Genomic DNA, 16,249 nt, shown 5'->3' on the forward strand with positions numbered 1-16,249 from the left:
CAGATAAATTCCCAGGGCGTGTTCATGAAAAGGTTTAAAAAAAATCAGCTGTGGGCTCCAGTTTTACCAACTTACATAAAGTTGGGTGGACGTATATCATATCAGGATGCATAAAAAAGTTTCAAGGCCGAAATTGTATATGAAGTCAACCATTTAAGTTGAAATCAGCTATTGTGGGTGAATTCCAAGGTTTGCACTACAAATTTCCCAATTGGGCCCTAATTGGAAACAGAATCCTAAACAAATGGGCAATGCTAAATTGCTAATCTTTTCTTCCCGATAAACATATAATGTAGCATAGACGCTGACCCTGAATACAAAAATAAACTAGCTCCTAACACCAGTTCAAACCCAAAAGGGTCTATCATAAGAGGATGAACAAAAAAATCTTAAGGATCCTGACCCAAAATTGAACGAGAAGTCGGCCATTTTGGTTTGAAGCAGCCATTTTAAGGGCAAATCCACACACTGCTTGCATTTGTAATCTGTTTTGCATTGTCTTTTATGTCCATCAATACTGTAAATAAGTTGAATGTTATACTTAAAATCAGATTTCCGCATGTATTTTGCTGTGGAGTAACGGATTACAATCGCAACACCGTAACGTTGTATAACAACTAATCCTTTCAAATAGCAGTAACTAGTAGATTATATTACGCTTACGAAGTAGCTCACCCAACACTTATGACCACCCACCAGCACCAAAGTGTATTTTTAGCCAAGAGGCGAGTGAGGTTATGGCACTTGACTCGGGAGGCATGAGGATTTGTCTGCTTTACTTTGAAGTCGAAGTGGGCTAAAGTGAGCTTCTGGAAATATCCACACAAGATTGAGAGAAATGTCACCTGTTCCGTGAGAAGAAAGGGATCCCCATCCCTTAGATCACCATCCCACTTTGATTAAGAAGAAAATCGAATCAAGGTGCAAGAGATTAGGTTAAGTCCTTGTACAATATTGTACCATATTGTGTCGAGGTCTTGGGACACCGTTTGATTGTTTTAGTAATAGTGAAATTAATAATTGACTAATCGCATCTTGAGGCAAGCGCAGTAAAACAGACATGCTAACCGCTAGGTCAACAAGCTGCCCTGAATTTTAGATGATGTCGAAAAAAAAAAAAATCCAAAAAGTAATATTTCCCTGAAAGCCATCAAAGGGCTAAGGAAGAAAGATTGTTGGCAGCCTTGTTGGAGGTCTGTGCGGTTTCCCCCAGTGTGTATTGCGTCTCAGCACAGTCAGTTCATGTCCTTAACAGTACTTTTTATGCAAAACACGCAATTCCGGATGAATCTTCAATGCACAAATTCCCCAGGCTGTCTGGCCCGTTTTATCTTCACCGGCACTTTAAACACGGTTCACGACGTAACGCTCTCTGTAAAAGGTCCGGTTGTCCTGTTTTTTTTGGGGGGGGGGAAGGCAGCTGAATGAACATTTGTATGCGCCAAGGTGCCACGCCGCTTTTGCTAGCCTGCTAAAACAATAACGTTTATGTTAAGTGCCCATCAGTTTGGCTCCACTGTCAAGCGATGTGACGCAGCAAACAAAGAGCTGTAAACAATGACAACGTGCAGTCGCTAACGCATGAGAGGCCAGCATAACTTTTTTTAGGAGATGCGGTTAAGATAAGTGACGTATGACTGTCTAGCGTACTCCAAAGGCATCGCCGTGAGAAGTCAATGACATGATTTTCTCATCTGGGATACGCAAGAACACTTCTATCAAATTTGTGATCCTTATTCAAAGCTGTCTTTTGGAGGGACTGTAAAGCAGCAACATCATTCCAAAGTCCCTCTACACACCTTGGCTGGCAAGTTGGACTTTTCAAAAAAATAAAATATAAAAATTCTCTCTTCCTTTCGCTGTTAAGTGTCCACAGCAGCCAAATGCTGCCTCTTAAGTTGTTGTTTTTTTTCTCACCAACTTTTTCTCGTTTCCGGTGCTTGCTGCCCTTCTCATGTTGTACGCGCACTTATGGCCAACAACAAGGCGCTCTATAGCATCCACACCAACGCACTATCCAACCAGTAGATTCGGGTGTAGCCATGATGAGAATTATTTTTATATTATGGTAGAGAGGTGACTCATACCGGACTGTAATGTGTGTCACTACACAATTCAGTACTGTATAGTACACTTCAACTGTGTTGTAGTCTACCATTTCTGTAACTTAGCAAACAAGTTCTCCATTTTCACAGATGAGCAGTTTTAGTATTTCAGTGCGATCTTAAACCCTATAAAGCTTGAGTATTTATTGGTCCTTTTGAAAAAAAAAAAAATCAACTTCCGCCTATGACTATTGATTTGTGTCATATTTGATACATCCGGTCACAATGCTTTAAATGACCTAATAACTGTCATAAAATATAATAATAAACAGACATACCAAACATATTAGAATTTCCAAAAATCAGAAAGAACATTTCCCACTATTAATAAGTACAGTATAGGTGTCTCTCCTTTCTCAAGTGGGGTGATTTTGCAAAGTCGCTGGAAAAGTCATCAGATGGGTGATACTGCCCTCTAATGGATTACCCGTGCAATGCATGTGTCAAATCATATACGTCAGGGTTTTAATGGGGAAAAAATATATACTCTTGAAATAGATTGCTCAAAATGTCTTGCATTTAATATGATGCATTTGGCTTTATAGGCTTAAATGTGTCATTTTCCCAAAAAGTCCACTTTGAGACCTGCTTTTATGCAATTTTACATTTTCAGGCGCGACAATGCAACTGTCGTGCAAATTTAACAACTCCAACTACAGCAATTTCTGTTGAAAGGTGTACAAAATGGCACTGTAAGTGCCATGCCGTGTCGCCTCCAGGGTCACATGATACGACTGTCATATCTGATTTTTTTTCCCTTTCTTGAAGTCTTCACAGCGGCCGCGCTGAGAGCCTTCCATTGACTTTATTTTTGACTTAACAAGTCTCACTGGCGCCGCTCGTTTATTCAACGTGCGTGCACTTGGATGGTTGTCAGGCAATGACCGACTTGCAAAGCGCAACCTTGAAACGATGATGCGGGAACACAGTGATGATAACGCCGAAGGTGGGAAACTAAATCATAAATCAATGCCATCATAAACATCCAAAGGGGAAGAGCATTTTTTTTTGTCACAGAGAAGCTGTTTTGGATGTTAAACAGTTGTTTCACCGAAGTCGTTTGAGCATTTATCCATATTCTTGATATCCATTTTAAGGTCCATGTACTAGTACGCTCTTTGTCCTCACTAGTAAGACAATTTCGTAGTGAGATTACATTGCTGCACACTACGTTAATCTTAAGGCAATACCGTTGACTAATTAACATCTGTGCATTACTTGTACAGACTTTTATACTACTAGTAGTACTACAGCACACTGTTGTCAACAAGTGTACCATTTTGCCTTACTAGTAACGTGAGAAAAATCCCCATACTAGTGCATGGACAGACTTACTAATGTTACTAGTGAGATTATAAAATGCTACAAGACAACATCTAGCGCTTCAGTGATAGTACCACTATTGCTCTAATGCTAATAGTGCACATATTTTCCTAACTAGTTACACATAGTTGCCCTTCTTGTATATGCTAAAGATGTCCTACTACTAAGGAAAATTGCCATACTAGTACATGGGATATATTGAACAAAAGTCTAAACCGCTTTCCATAAAGCTACTAGTACAGTCAAGTTAAAAAAAACAACACATGCTAATATACAACTAGCGCTTCACTACTATTAGTACTAGTTGCCAACTAGTGCCCAGTTTTGTTTCACTAACATGTAATTGCCGAATGAGTTTGCCAAGTTTGTCTACTTCCAGAAATATCATGCAGCAGTGGTAGAAGCATTACTAGTAGCAAGTCTCTGTCATTCTACTAGTGTGCTAAATTGTCTTACTAGTGAGGAGAAGTGGCCTTCCAAAAAGTTGCTTGAGCATTTATTTGATTTATTTACCTCAAGATTCATGTACTAGTACACTCCTTGTCCTCACTAGTAGAATGACAAGGGTGCACTAGTGGAAACATTTTGTTTTTTCCTCTACTGCATACCATTTTTGAACAATAGTAGGACAACTACTGCATGTCACTAGTGAGCCAAAAGTACTAATAGACATTTGTGTGCTGGTAGTAGGGTCCAGGAGGCTACTAGTGTGTGACACATGACAACTAGTTGGTCATAGATATTTTACTAGTGGAGCACAATAGTTAATGGGTAAGTTTAAATTGTACATCAGAAGGTCAAACGTGACACTAGAAGTGGAAAAAAATGACTAGTAAGAAATATTGATTGTACTAGTGTGCCCTATAGTTGTCTTAGTAGTGAGGACAAAGAGAATCCAACAGCTTTCCACGGAGGACACCTTATAAGGACGCCCTGAAATCCAAAGCTTGTAAAATTATACCCTTTAAAAAAACTTGGCAGGGACTTGGGCTGGGAAGGTACAGCGTTTGGCGGGCGCTACGGCGCGAAGAGGAGCGAAGCGGAATGAAAAACACGAAGGGGACGGAGACACAAGGTCGCGGGCTGGAAGGCCGCTGGGTATTTGGGGAGCCGACTAAAACTGTGCCGAGTGACAGCTGCCCGGTGGAACGTTGTGGGTGGGGCGTTCGCTCGCTACGTGCCAGGGCTGCCTTCTTTGGTTCAGACCAAGGCAATCAAAACAACTGCAGAGGGAAAAAAAGTGGGCTTCTATTCGATACCCTACCAGTCACAATCTTTAATATTATATCTTTAATATTAAGGGATTGTGAATCTTACCAGAAAAGGGGTCTTAACATTTTTTTTATGCTAATGCTAGTCACGTTAATCCATGTTTCTAGTCCGCACTCGAGCAGCAAAGGTCAGTTTTTTTTTAAATGCTAATGCAAATCAAGGACTGCTTCGAAGAGACTATTCTGTAAAGTTGTATTAAACCAGCGCAGGTTCTAGTTGGTGCTCGAGCAGCCATAATCTTCTTGAATATTGGAGGATTGTTTCCGATCAAAATAAGGGTCTTTTGTTCCACTAATACTAATCAAGAATTGTGGGTTGTAGTCAGAACTCTACTAGCCGCAATTAAGGAAGTTGGAGAATTTCACATATTTATGACTCAAGATGCTTGAGGTTGGATGGCTTCAAAGTTCTATAGCCTTAATGCTAATTTAGGATTGTGTCACAGGGACTATTCTGTCAAGTTGTGTCATGTCAAAGCAGTGTGGGTTCTAGTAAGCACAAGCCACAACTCTCTAAAAATTTGGGGCTTATTTCATATATCAAATCAAGGATCCTACAGAACTGAAAGCATTTCTATTTTCTAAGCAAAGATAGGTGGCTGAAGTCGATGCTGCATATTTTTGCGTTAAATGCTAATTAAGGATTGATTCGCAGGGACTGGACTTTTCCATTTCTAATAACAACACATTGTTTTAGTGTATTTTAACAAAGTCGCAGTGTTTCTGCCCTTGTAATCAATAATTGCCTAAGGCCATCCACCTCAAACCTCCACAAAGAAACAGAATAAAGAGACTTTAACAATCCCAACTCTTTTTTTTTTTTAACATTCATGTCTATTCAAGTACACGTCCACGCAACGTCGTAAATAAACAAAACAACAAAAGTTTACAGACTTTCCCATTTGTGATCGCCCTCCGCACAAAAGGGCAAATCTTCTCCGTCTCAATTAGCTTAATCGAGCATGATCTTGGCCACGTCGCGTCTCGGAGGTCCGCCGATATCCTCGTTGTGAATACAGAGATAATGAGAGCAGAATAATGCCGAATCCCCGGGCATCAATTACAAATTATTCATTATTTTTCACAACAGCTGCATTGGGTCATCTCAATTTTCAAAGAACGTTTTTTGAGAGCAGGTTTTAATTGCCATTCAAAAAAACATGTTATCCGAAAACAAAGAACATCTTGAAATTCTGTAATTGAATGCTTACAAACGGACAAAGAAACAAGCAAAACTATTGGCTAAAAAGAACATGCCGAAATATGCTTTCTATATGTTCAACTCCGAAAAAGAAAAACATCTAAATGTTCTTCAGCTTCGAACCCTTTGAACCACATCAAGATTCAAGACTTGAACCGGTCCCAAGAAAAGCCCTAGAGCAAATATTGTCTTTCCTCGCTAGGCCACTCGCTGGGCTCCCTGCAGCCAGCAGTCAGTAGCTTCATTCTGCGCCACTCGGCCTCGTCTTACTTATTTATAGCAGCTTCCCTTTCCCCGGAGGGACCACGCAATTGAAACCAAATGTGTGTCCGGGAGCCACCCCATCACCCTCCCCTCCCCCCTCCTTCTCACCATACACAAACATGGCTGGAAAATGTTAGCCGAGGACTTCATTTCTTCACAAATCGCGGTAATTAGATTGGTTTTATGCCTTTTGGCCAACACAATATAAGAAACAAGAAACTGTGAGAGAAACCGTAGGAGGCGCTACTACAGACAATGCTAAAAGTAAAGACGGTGAGCTAAAATCAGTCAGAAAACTATTTGACAGCTGTATGTGAAAATGACCATTAACAAGAGGACATGAAACCAGTAACAAAAACATTTAAAGCTCATCATTTAAAACACTTTAAAAATAAACAGTTAGCAAGCAAGCTAAACTAGCTAGAAAATGTTCAGAAAAATATTGCTAATTAAGAATACAATTGCTAACAAAAGGACGCACAACATTAAAAATTAGCAGTAAAGCGAGTTCTTCCTGGTTTCCGATAAGAACTATTTACTGTTACAGATAATGCTAACACTTGTAAAGGCTAACGAGCAAGCTAAAACAAGACAAGAAGTAACGCAAAGACAATCAGTAGGCATATGGGGATTAAAAAAAAAAATAGGACTCAAAACAACAAAATAAGAAATAACTAACGAACAAGCTAAGCCAAGCGGACAAAAATTTGAAGCAAGCTGAATTAAAAGCAGGTTTTTATTGTTGTATCATCAAACTAACACTAAGCATTCTTTGACAAATAAACAGTTAGCAAGCAAGTCAAAACCAGCTAGAAAATGTAAAATTGAAAAATTGCTAAGAAAACGATTGCTAACAAAAGGACGCACTAAGTTAGAAATGAACTAAATTAAAGCGAGTTTTTCCTGGTTTCCGATAACAACGACTTACTATTACATATAATGCTAACAATTGTAAAGGCTAGTGAGCAATCTAAAACATGACGAAAAGTAACTCAAAGAAAATCAGTATGGAATTTAAAAAAATAAAAATAGGACTTATAACAACAACAAAATAAGAAATAAGCAAAAATGCAAGAGGCATTACGACAGATGATGTGACAACAAAACTAAGTGAGTACAAACTAGCGAGCAAGCTAAAACAAGCGAACAAAAATCACCTGAAAGGAAGCTATTGCTAACAAAAGGACATACAAAAATTTGAATCAAACTGAATTAAAGCAGGTTTTGATCGTTGTCAATCAAACTAAGCATTCTTTGTGTCTTAAAACTTTTCCGTTTCAATCTATGGCTAGGAATGAGTTAAAGGGTACGCAGCTCGGCCCACCTCCACGCCCACTCGACACTTCCCGAGCAAAAGCTAACTTACCATGACGCCGTCCCCACTTTTTCACGGCCGTTCCGTTTCCTGTCAAGCGTCCTCTCAATAATTCGTTAACCGGTGTTAAAAATAGGACACGAGCGAAGTGGCCCTTACTGAACAACTGCACTTGGTTTTGCTCTCTTGTCAGCTTTTTCCAATAACACAAGGTCCCCCCGCCTCTTTTCACTCTTTCCTGGATGCCTGTGACCCAAACTGTCTGACTTTCTTTTTTTCTTTTTTTTCCCCCTGTTGCTGCGCTGAGTGGAGTCGTTGCAGGCCGCCCTCTGACTTGTCTGCCTGATTTAGAAGCCACATGTGCTGGGAAGTTTAAAGGGGCTGAGCTTACTCGTCCTATGTCGTCACGGCAACGCAGGCCAAACCACCCCCCCTGTTTTGGGTATTAAGTTAACTTGTTTTTACACTTGTATGACGGATAAGAATTATATTTTTTAACAATTACATCAGACATTAGAAAAGTGATGAAAATCTAGACGATCTGTATGAAAGCTAGCATCACCACTATTTACTATTACCAATAATGTGTAAAAAAAATAAAAATAAAAAAAAAATCTGAATGGTAAATTTTCTTAAAACAATGGGCCATCATTAAATTCTGACGGTGTAATAATAATCATGAGCAAAAATCACAGTATCAAAATTGCAGCTCTAAAATGATCTTTTTTTTTTTTTTTTTAAATATTTGGGTAAATAAAGAAAGAATTTGTTTCATTTTATTTATTTGGAAGAAGAAAAATGATTTAAGTTTAAATAAATACAATGCTAACATTCCTTCTATCTTAATTTTTCTTAGTAAGTCACAGTGTCCCTTCACTCAAAGTGAGTACAAACTAACGAGCAAGCTAGCGGACAAAAATCACCTGAAAGGAAGCTTGGGCATAGGCGAACTAGGCGGTCGCCTAGGGCGCTATCTAGTGGCCAAATTGCAGGGCCCCCAAAAAAGTGCGTAACTTCTCACTCCTTGTCTCTCTGCTCAAGGAGAAGAAAAAAAACTTAATTGGAGACAAATTAACTTAAAATAATCCGATTTTCTTTCTTTTTTTCCAGTTAATTTGCCAATTCTTATAATGGAGACAGGGACAAAAAGTTTTCATGTCTCAATATTATATATTTTTTTTACTTTTGTGTGACAATTTAGGATAATAAAAGCAGACATGCAAACCACTCTACAGGAAAATCCTACCAAAGTGCAGAGACGCGGCAAAAACTAGCTTCAATGTTGGAACTGGATTAAATCTAGCTGGTGTGAAGGAAACCACTTTCACCTAATGACAACGCAGAGAATCCTTTCTTTTTATTTTTCTCGGAAAATAAACATATAAAGTTGATCTGATTTGCATTCGAATAGCAACAAAATGTAAGAATGCATTTTGTTTGGGCGAGTCCAGCGGAGAGAGGCTGCGATTTGGAGAATGCAAATTCCCGACAGCACGCGAGGACAAAGCTTCTCCTTCTCCCGTCTCCTTGGAGCTCCCACCCCCCCTGTGATCCCATTTGCTCCGCCAGACGGATGCTGCCCGTTCGGGTTGGGTTGGAGGGGGTTCGGTTAGCTTTGATGCTGCAGCCAGCACACTCGCTCACTGTCCTTTTGTTGGACATACAAGGAGGAAACGGTGGCTGATTTGACTGGTAATTGGTGTTAACTGCAGTCAGTGTGCGACATGAGCGCCCCCGTTTCAGTCATTGTTGTCCTGTGACCCATTTGGCTTGGGAAGAAATGCACCCTCATCAGCCATTTCTTTTTCACCATTTAAAACGCTTCCCAGGTGTATCTTGGCTTACCGCTCTAATTTGCTCTGCGACCGAGCCATTGAAATTAATTGAAAAGCTGGCTAAAAAAAAACTATTTTTGCTATGCTTTTATAACACAAAATATAATATAAAGTATTGATGTTGATGTGTGCTTTTAAAGCAACACTAAGGAACTTTCAGTTTACGTTGATTGAGGACAACACCGGCACTGTTATGCCTGAAGGAAGACCATATTTCCCACGAGGACAAGCACATTGCGTCGTTTTTGAGGTCACGCCAGCGAGCGAAAGCCAGGCCAATGTTGATCCTTGATTTCCCTTTTTCTTTTTTGTCTCTTCAGACAAAACTTTTCAGTTGTTTTGCAGCTTCTGCTAGGAAAAGCAGTAATCGGGCATCGACATTCAAATTGACTTCTGTCTTTGTAACGAATGGGTAAAGGGGGAAGTGACGAATGCCATAAAGCAGTCAGGACATTTGTAGTTTTTTTTAGGTGGCAGTGTTCCTACCACCCTCCTCAAAGTTGCTTAGTGCCAGTAGACATGATACATGACAAAGGTACCATTCAACTAGTCTTAAGTCGATGTTTCATCGGAAGAGTTACGAAAACATTTTATTAAGGTTGAAAAGTTCATTTGTGCTACTTAAAGGGGTGTGGCCTATTCTCTCCTGAAGCCTTACAATGACCTGCTAGCTTTGGTTTCGGGAGCTTTGCTCAAACTATTTTTGAATATAAATACATTTTTTAATTATGCAAATGAGGCAGGCAAACATTCGGAACAGCTCATCCAAAGACACGTTTTTGTACTTAGATAGCTCAAAAGATTTACTTTTGTCGTGTAATTTTAATTTCACACTAGGTGGATGGGTAGGCACTCCACAAAGGCAACTATTTGTAAAGGAGCCGTTAAAAAGTCAATTTTCCGTAATATGTGCGGGTAATTTAAGTCAACGCCATGTTTGGGTTTCCTTTTTTTTTTTTTTTTTACAGAAGAGCTCAGTATTGTTCATTCGATTTGACATCATCATTGCTCTCCTTTTTTTTTTTTTTTTTTTTAAAAACAACAAATCAATTAAAAAAATTTTTAATAAATGTTTTTTTTTTTTTTTTTTTTTTAAATACATATACATATATATATACATATACACACATATATATATATATATATATATATATATATATATATATATACATATATATATATACTTTTTTTTTGTATGTGGGTGAGTATGTGTATGTGCGTGTGTGTGTGTGTGTGTGTGTGCGTGCGAGCGTGTGTGTATTCATCAGTTCACCTAAAGCCCATTAAAAAAAATCCCATACTAATAATATAATATAATAATAAATTGCCAAATGCAGAAACATCAATGTAAGTTATCACGATGTAGTGGCTCTCGCTAACAGACAGAATTAAGTAACCGGAATTAGGTTAAAAAATTCTATATACGTAGACCATGTTTCTATAAATTTTGATATTTGGTTTTTATTTGAGGCAGATATTTTTTCCATTAAAATGTGATTTATGAGGAGGTTAGACCATTGGTCGATATTCAGAGTTTGTTTATTTTTCCAGTTAACAAGAATTGTTTTTTTAGCGATAGTAAGGGCTACAAGTGTAGATTGAAATTGTTTATGTGGTAAATCAGTTGTTGTTAGGTCACCTAGCAAACACAAGTTTGGAGATAAAGGTATCCTACAGTCCAAAATAGCGGAAAGTTTTTCTAAGACTTTAGTCCAGAAATACATAACCGGAGTACATAACCATAAAGCATGAACATAAGTGTCTGTAGTGTTTTGTAAGCATTGGAGACAAATGTCGGAGTCTGAGAGTCCCATTTTCTTCATCATATATTGAGTAATGTATATTCTGTGAATAACTTTATATTGGATAAGTTGTAAATTTGTGTGTTTTGTCATTTTAAATGCGTTTTCACAAACTTGAATCATGAACCGTGTTTGGGTTTCCATTCCATTTATTTCCCACATAAGCTGTGATGAAAATGAAAGGCTGTGTGTCGCCAGCAGGGCAGCAAAGGAGTGTGGGTTGCTTAGTAGGGGCGCGGGAAAGAAAAGAAAAGAAAAAAGAATAGCAATCATTGTTGAGCAGCCCAAGTGGGTCTGGGAAGGCCTGAATGGCGAGTGGGCAGCAAAGCAAGGGAATGTGCTCGCGCGCTCGCCCGCTCTTCCCTGGACTGCATGTCAAGCGTGATCAACCATATTGGCTGCACAGTCTAATCACATCTGTTACACAAGATGAGGGCTAGAACCGCAATTATACTTTAAGGTGCATTTGAACGGCAGCACTGTAGTTTGGTTAAGCAAGAACAAAATGTATGAATTTAAAGGGTTTTTCTTTTGATTCTTAACCTTGTTTCCTAAATGCACATTCACCAAACCCTTCTTTATTGAAAAAAAAAATATATATATATATTTTTTCAAATTCAAGGCATAATTATAGAGTTTATTGGTGAACAAAATGAACAGGGAGAGTAGCCCTTTGAACAGGAAAAATTAATAAATATTGAATAAACGGGAAAAAAAATATGGAAAAAAGTTTTGGAAAAAAACAGGAATCTACAAATATGTGAATCTACAGGTGCAGAACTGCGAATATCAAAGGGTTGACTTTAGTTTTAATCTGTAAAATCACCATTCACCACTAGATGGCAGACATGTCTTAGTTGCATTTACAGTGATTTTTAATTTTTTTTTTATTGATCGGCAGATTAATTGAGCCCTCCTTGTTACAGCCAACTTTTAGCAAAACACGCCTGCACACATTAATGCAATTAAAATTAGCATCTCTGGTGAATATGATTCGTTTTAGTTTATATTTTTGTGTTTCTTTAGATAAATATTGATTTCTACCTTGCTTCAGATGACGAACGTGGCACAGTTGTACGCTGTTATATTGTGAGTGTTTAAAAAAAAAATTGTATTGCGGGCTGTGCAATTAATCAAAATTCAATTACAATTTCAATTATTACACTCCACAATTTCAAAATCGGCATAATTGTAAGCAAAAATAAAAGATTATTAATACTAATTTTGAGTTGTTTAAATGTATATATATATATATATATATATATATATATACACCTTTTTTATTTTAAAATTACTAATTTAAAAAAATCTTGTTTGGTCCAAAAAAACCTTGCATAATTATTAGGGGTGTGCCCAAAAATAGATTCTCATAAGAATTGCGATTCTCATTTAGTACGATTCAGAATCGATTTTAAATGTCCCAAAATCGATTTTATTTAAAATATTTTATACTGTCTTCCATTTGTTTGTGTGTGTCTTTATTTGGAGCACTTTTCATGTTGTACCCGGTTTGGCCACTGAAGGGCAGTGTAGTTCCACACGGTCTAATACACTGTTAAGTTGTAGCCACATTAGAGAGTAGAAGGAAAAAGTCACGATCAAGTTATTCCAATAAAAGTTTTTTTTCCCAGCGTGGAGCCTTTATGAGTGACGCGAGTAGTGTGCTAATTAGCATTAGCGAGTCAGACTGGAGTAGATCATTACAATTCCTTGCACGTCTATAGATTGAAGCAAAAATCATTGTCAATCAAATCAATTTGAATCAAAAATCGTTCTTAATCGAAAATCGATTCTGAATCGAATCACAGACCTAAAAATCGGAATCGAATTGAATCGTTAGACATTCAAAGATTCCCACCCCTTATAATTCTAGTGTATCAAAGAAATTTGTCTCAATATTTTTTATACGTTTAAACATTTCCTTGTTTTGTACCAAAAAACTTGATTGCAATTATTATCAAATTAATCGTGATTAATATTTTCTTCATAACCGAGCATCCCTAATTGAGGGTTTCTAATATGGCAAGGTGATAGTGGTGGTATTAAGGTGGATTAAGTCGGATAAATCCCCCCCAGAAGGCGCAGGTACCAAAAGCTCCGGCCGCCGATATCAAAAGGAAGGGCGCTAATTAGTCCGATTGATTTTGTTTTGTTGCCACGCTCCCCCGTGGGGTCGCGCGGTCAACGTGCCTCCGCTCGTCTTTGTTATGCGGCCAGCACGTTACCGCCAGCGCAGTCGCTGCACTTGTGTGAGTTACGCCGACTGACACTCGTTTTGTTTCTCCATCACTCATCTGTCAGCGCTCGGCGTCCCTGCGGGCGCTGGCGCCGCTGTGCAAATACACAACAAATGTGCTGAATGTTGTTTTTGTCGGGTATAGAACTGTATACCCCAGATAGCAAAAAAATAAATAAAAAATACTGCTTTGTTCTCAGCCAATTAGAAACCCAGACAGGTTTGATGCTGGTGGCGGTGGCGGTGGCCGTGGGGGGTTTTATAGGCAAAAGCAGCTGAATATGGAGGGTGGCACAGATGTCATCATGAATAAATACAGATTCTTAGTTGATTCGAACTGTACTCCACTTGTTGTTTTGCAAGCCGGATTCTTCTGGAAGCTTCCAAGCAAAGTGTTCCCTTGCTATAATCACAGATTTGTAATAGATTTTCATTGTAGCACGTGGACGTTTATTATTGTCAAGTATGTTTTCCTGGCTGACGTGTTTTTAATATTCACACTGGTTAAACCACAGTACAGACTTCTGTAGATGGATTACTCAGCTTTCTTTTTGGTGTTTCACAGTTTGTGGTGTCACAAACGCAAAAGAAAAATGATTAGCATCCAAGTCACTGTTAAACAAAATGAGATATTGTTTGTGACTAGCAAGAAGCTAACGTAGCAGGCTACATTTTATAGCCTACAGCCTACTCATGGCTCCTATTTGACGTTTTATATTAGCCCCCACTTCTTCCCCCCCCCAAAAAATTCTATTCTTAAAGAGAGAAAGAAGTTGTGAAAGGAGGTGGGAAAACCGAATCTCTCCAGTGGCGTCTTAAGATTCTCGTCCAATCCCAGCAGGAGCAGCCGCACAACAGGTAGTTTATTCCAAAAAGCAAATCCATATTTTCCATTTGTCTGAAAATCACCAGCCTCTCCCTTATTCCCCACTTGATATACTTCATGATTAGGAACCAATTATTCTTATAAATAATGGAGCAATCACGCCACAGCGCTCCGATAACAATGAGTGGATTCCACTCAGCCAGAATGCGAATTTTTTTTGTACTGGAGCGTGTTATTTTTTTTTAAATTTTATAATTTATTTTATTTTATTTTATTTTTTTAAATCTCGTTATGTCGACAGAGTAAGTAGAGCTTGATTCGGAGGCTCTATCTTGTGTGAGGATTTAGTAGGGAAGCGTACAAAATAAAAATGATGCGTACAATTGCACAAAAATATATTTCTTTAGCAGTTTAAGAGAGGCAAGAATTACAGTTATAATTCTTTAATAAAATATATACTGTAAATATCATTAAGTATATAATTTATACATGTATTTAAGGCAAGTTGTAAAATGTCTGAAGTCCTCTCGTTTATGTTTAACAAATTTAAAACATCATAAATTATGCTGTTTAGTCTCCAATTTCGATACTGTAAATCTATTGGATCGTATGCCGAGAAACCTTGCTTGGGAGGAGCAATATGGCGGCCGCGCGGCTTCAAAAGTTTTGGCTATCCAGTCATATATTCAGATGAGTGGAATAACCAAACAAGTTGGCTGTTGTTAGCTCAGATTAGCAAGTCTGCGCATGGAATAGCTAGCATATGAAACAACGATTTAAAAATCCAGGATACTCTGAGACCGCAAATACGGAACCAAAAAAATTACAAGTTTGAGAATTTAGCTGAATCTATCGTACCATAAGAATTGATCGTTTTTAAGATGGCATCGTTCAACATGCAAATACTAGTTACTAGTAGTTACTTTTTAGCTTCTTACTTGACAGTCCTGTTTTTGCTGTAATTCTGTTTGCGTAGCTTTTATTTTTTCTTAAAGGACCTTTGTGCAGTTTGCCACTTTTTTTACTCGCGACTGCCACCTCTGGCCCAAAGCGTAACTGCAGCATCCCAACTGTGGAAAGTTAGCCGTTTATGCTTGCAGTGTCGTACGCTAGCTAACACCACAGGCTAATGCTAGCACACCGCCACATGTCCGCTACTCACCCTCTACCCCTCCCTTCCCCAAAGACACTGTGGAGTGTGCGGGTCCGCACACTCTAGTATAAATGGAAGATAAATGCTGATAAATGCAGTCAGAGTAAAACAGTTAGGGCTCTTCGTACTCATCTGAGCATTGGTGGACCATGCATGATGTAGAAAAATCTTTAATAGGACCTTTTTAAACGGCACAATGCACCTTTAATGATCATTAGTAGCTATGATTGAGCCCGAGAATTCTTCCTAGCAACAAGTGTCAGTGACCAGGAAAAAGCTTCTGCTGACATTTCCTCTCTCGCTTGCATTTTTGATGAGTCGCAATGTCCTTCCTGCTGCATGCGCAACGTAAGCAGAAATCCACCGTAATTAATCATAACGAGGTTTATTCCTGGGAAGCGGCCATGTCGACATATCAGGTTTGCTTGCTCGATTCAAGGCTGCCATGGAGTCAAAGCCATCATTAAAATGTAGGAAGTGAAAACAAAGTACTTCTTGTAAGTATCTGATGAGCTTTCTATTAAAACCTCATTGGCCGGAAAAGGAATGACGACCACAGAGATGGGAACGCAACATCTGGCCTCCAAAAGAGTTTGACCCACAACAGAAGATGATCTGATTAGATTACAAAAGTTGCAAAAACACATCATCAGAACAATGGACTTGAGTCACAAGGACTTGAGTCACCATCCCTAAGTGACAGTTGTCCTGCGTGCCTCAAATGCAGAAAGAGCTTCAAATGAAAAGCGACAAGGTGTGCATCGAGACAAGCCCGGCAGGTTAATGATCACTGCGCCGCCGCCCCCCCCCGCCATCTGCCGGCCGTGAAATGGAAGCCCCGCCGCCACGCCGCACTTTCCTCCCAGAGAGGCTCACGAGGTAATTTGGCGACCGGGTGGCCGCGACGACGGAAACATG

General features: G+C 38.9%; 1 protein-coding gene across 3 annotated transcripts in view; it reads right to left on the reverse strand.

The window, feature by feature from the left end:
- sgcd (sarcoglycan, delta (dystrophin-associated glycoprotein)) overlaps positions 1–16,249 on the reverse strand; it is a 137,937-nt gene that overhangs the window by 57,089 nt on the left and 64,599 nt on the right. Inside the window, exon 1 of one of the 3 annotated variants that reach the window (XM_077547436.1) lies at positions 7,531–7,803. The exons of the other annotated variants lie outside the window; for them this stretch is intronic. Coding sequence (XP_077403562.1) covers positions 7,531–7,533 — 3 coding nt within the window. The 5' untranslated portion in view covers positions 7,534–7,803. Of the gene's footprint in view, positions 1–7,530; positions 7,804–16,249 lie in introns of those variants that run through there. 3 annotated transcript variants of the gene reach the window in all.

This window comes from Vanacampus margaritifer, chromosome 16, assembly GCF_051991255.1.
Source record: "Vanacampus margaritifer isolate UIUO_Vmar chromosome 16, RoL_Vmar_1.0, whole genome shotgun sequence".
NCBI classification, from domain to species: domain Eukaryota; kingdom Metazoa; phylum Chordata; class Actinopteri; order Syngnathiformes; family Syngnathidae; genus Vanacampus; species Vanacampus margaritifer.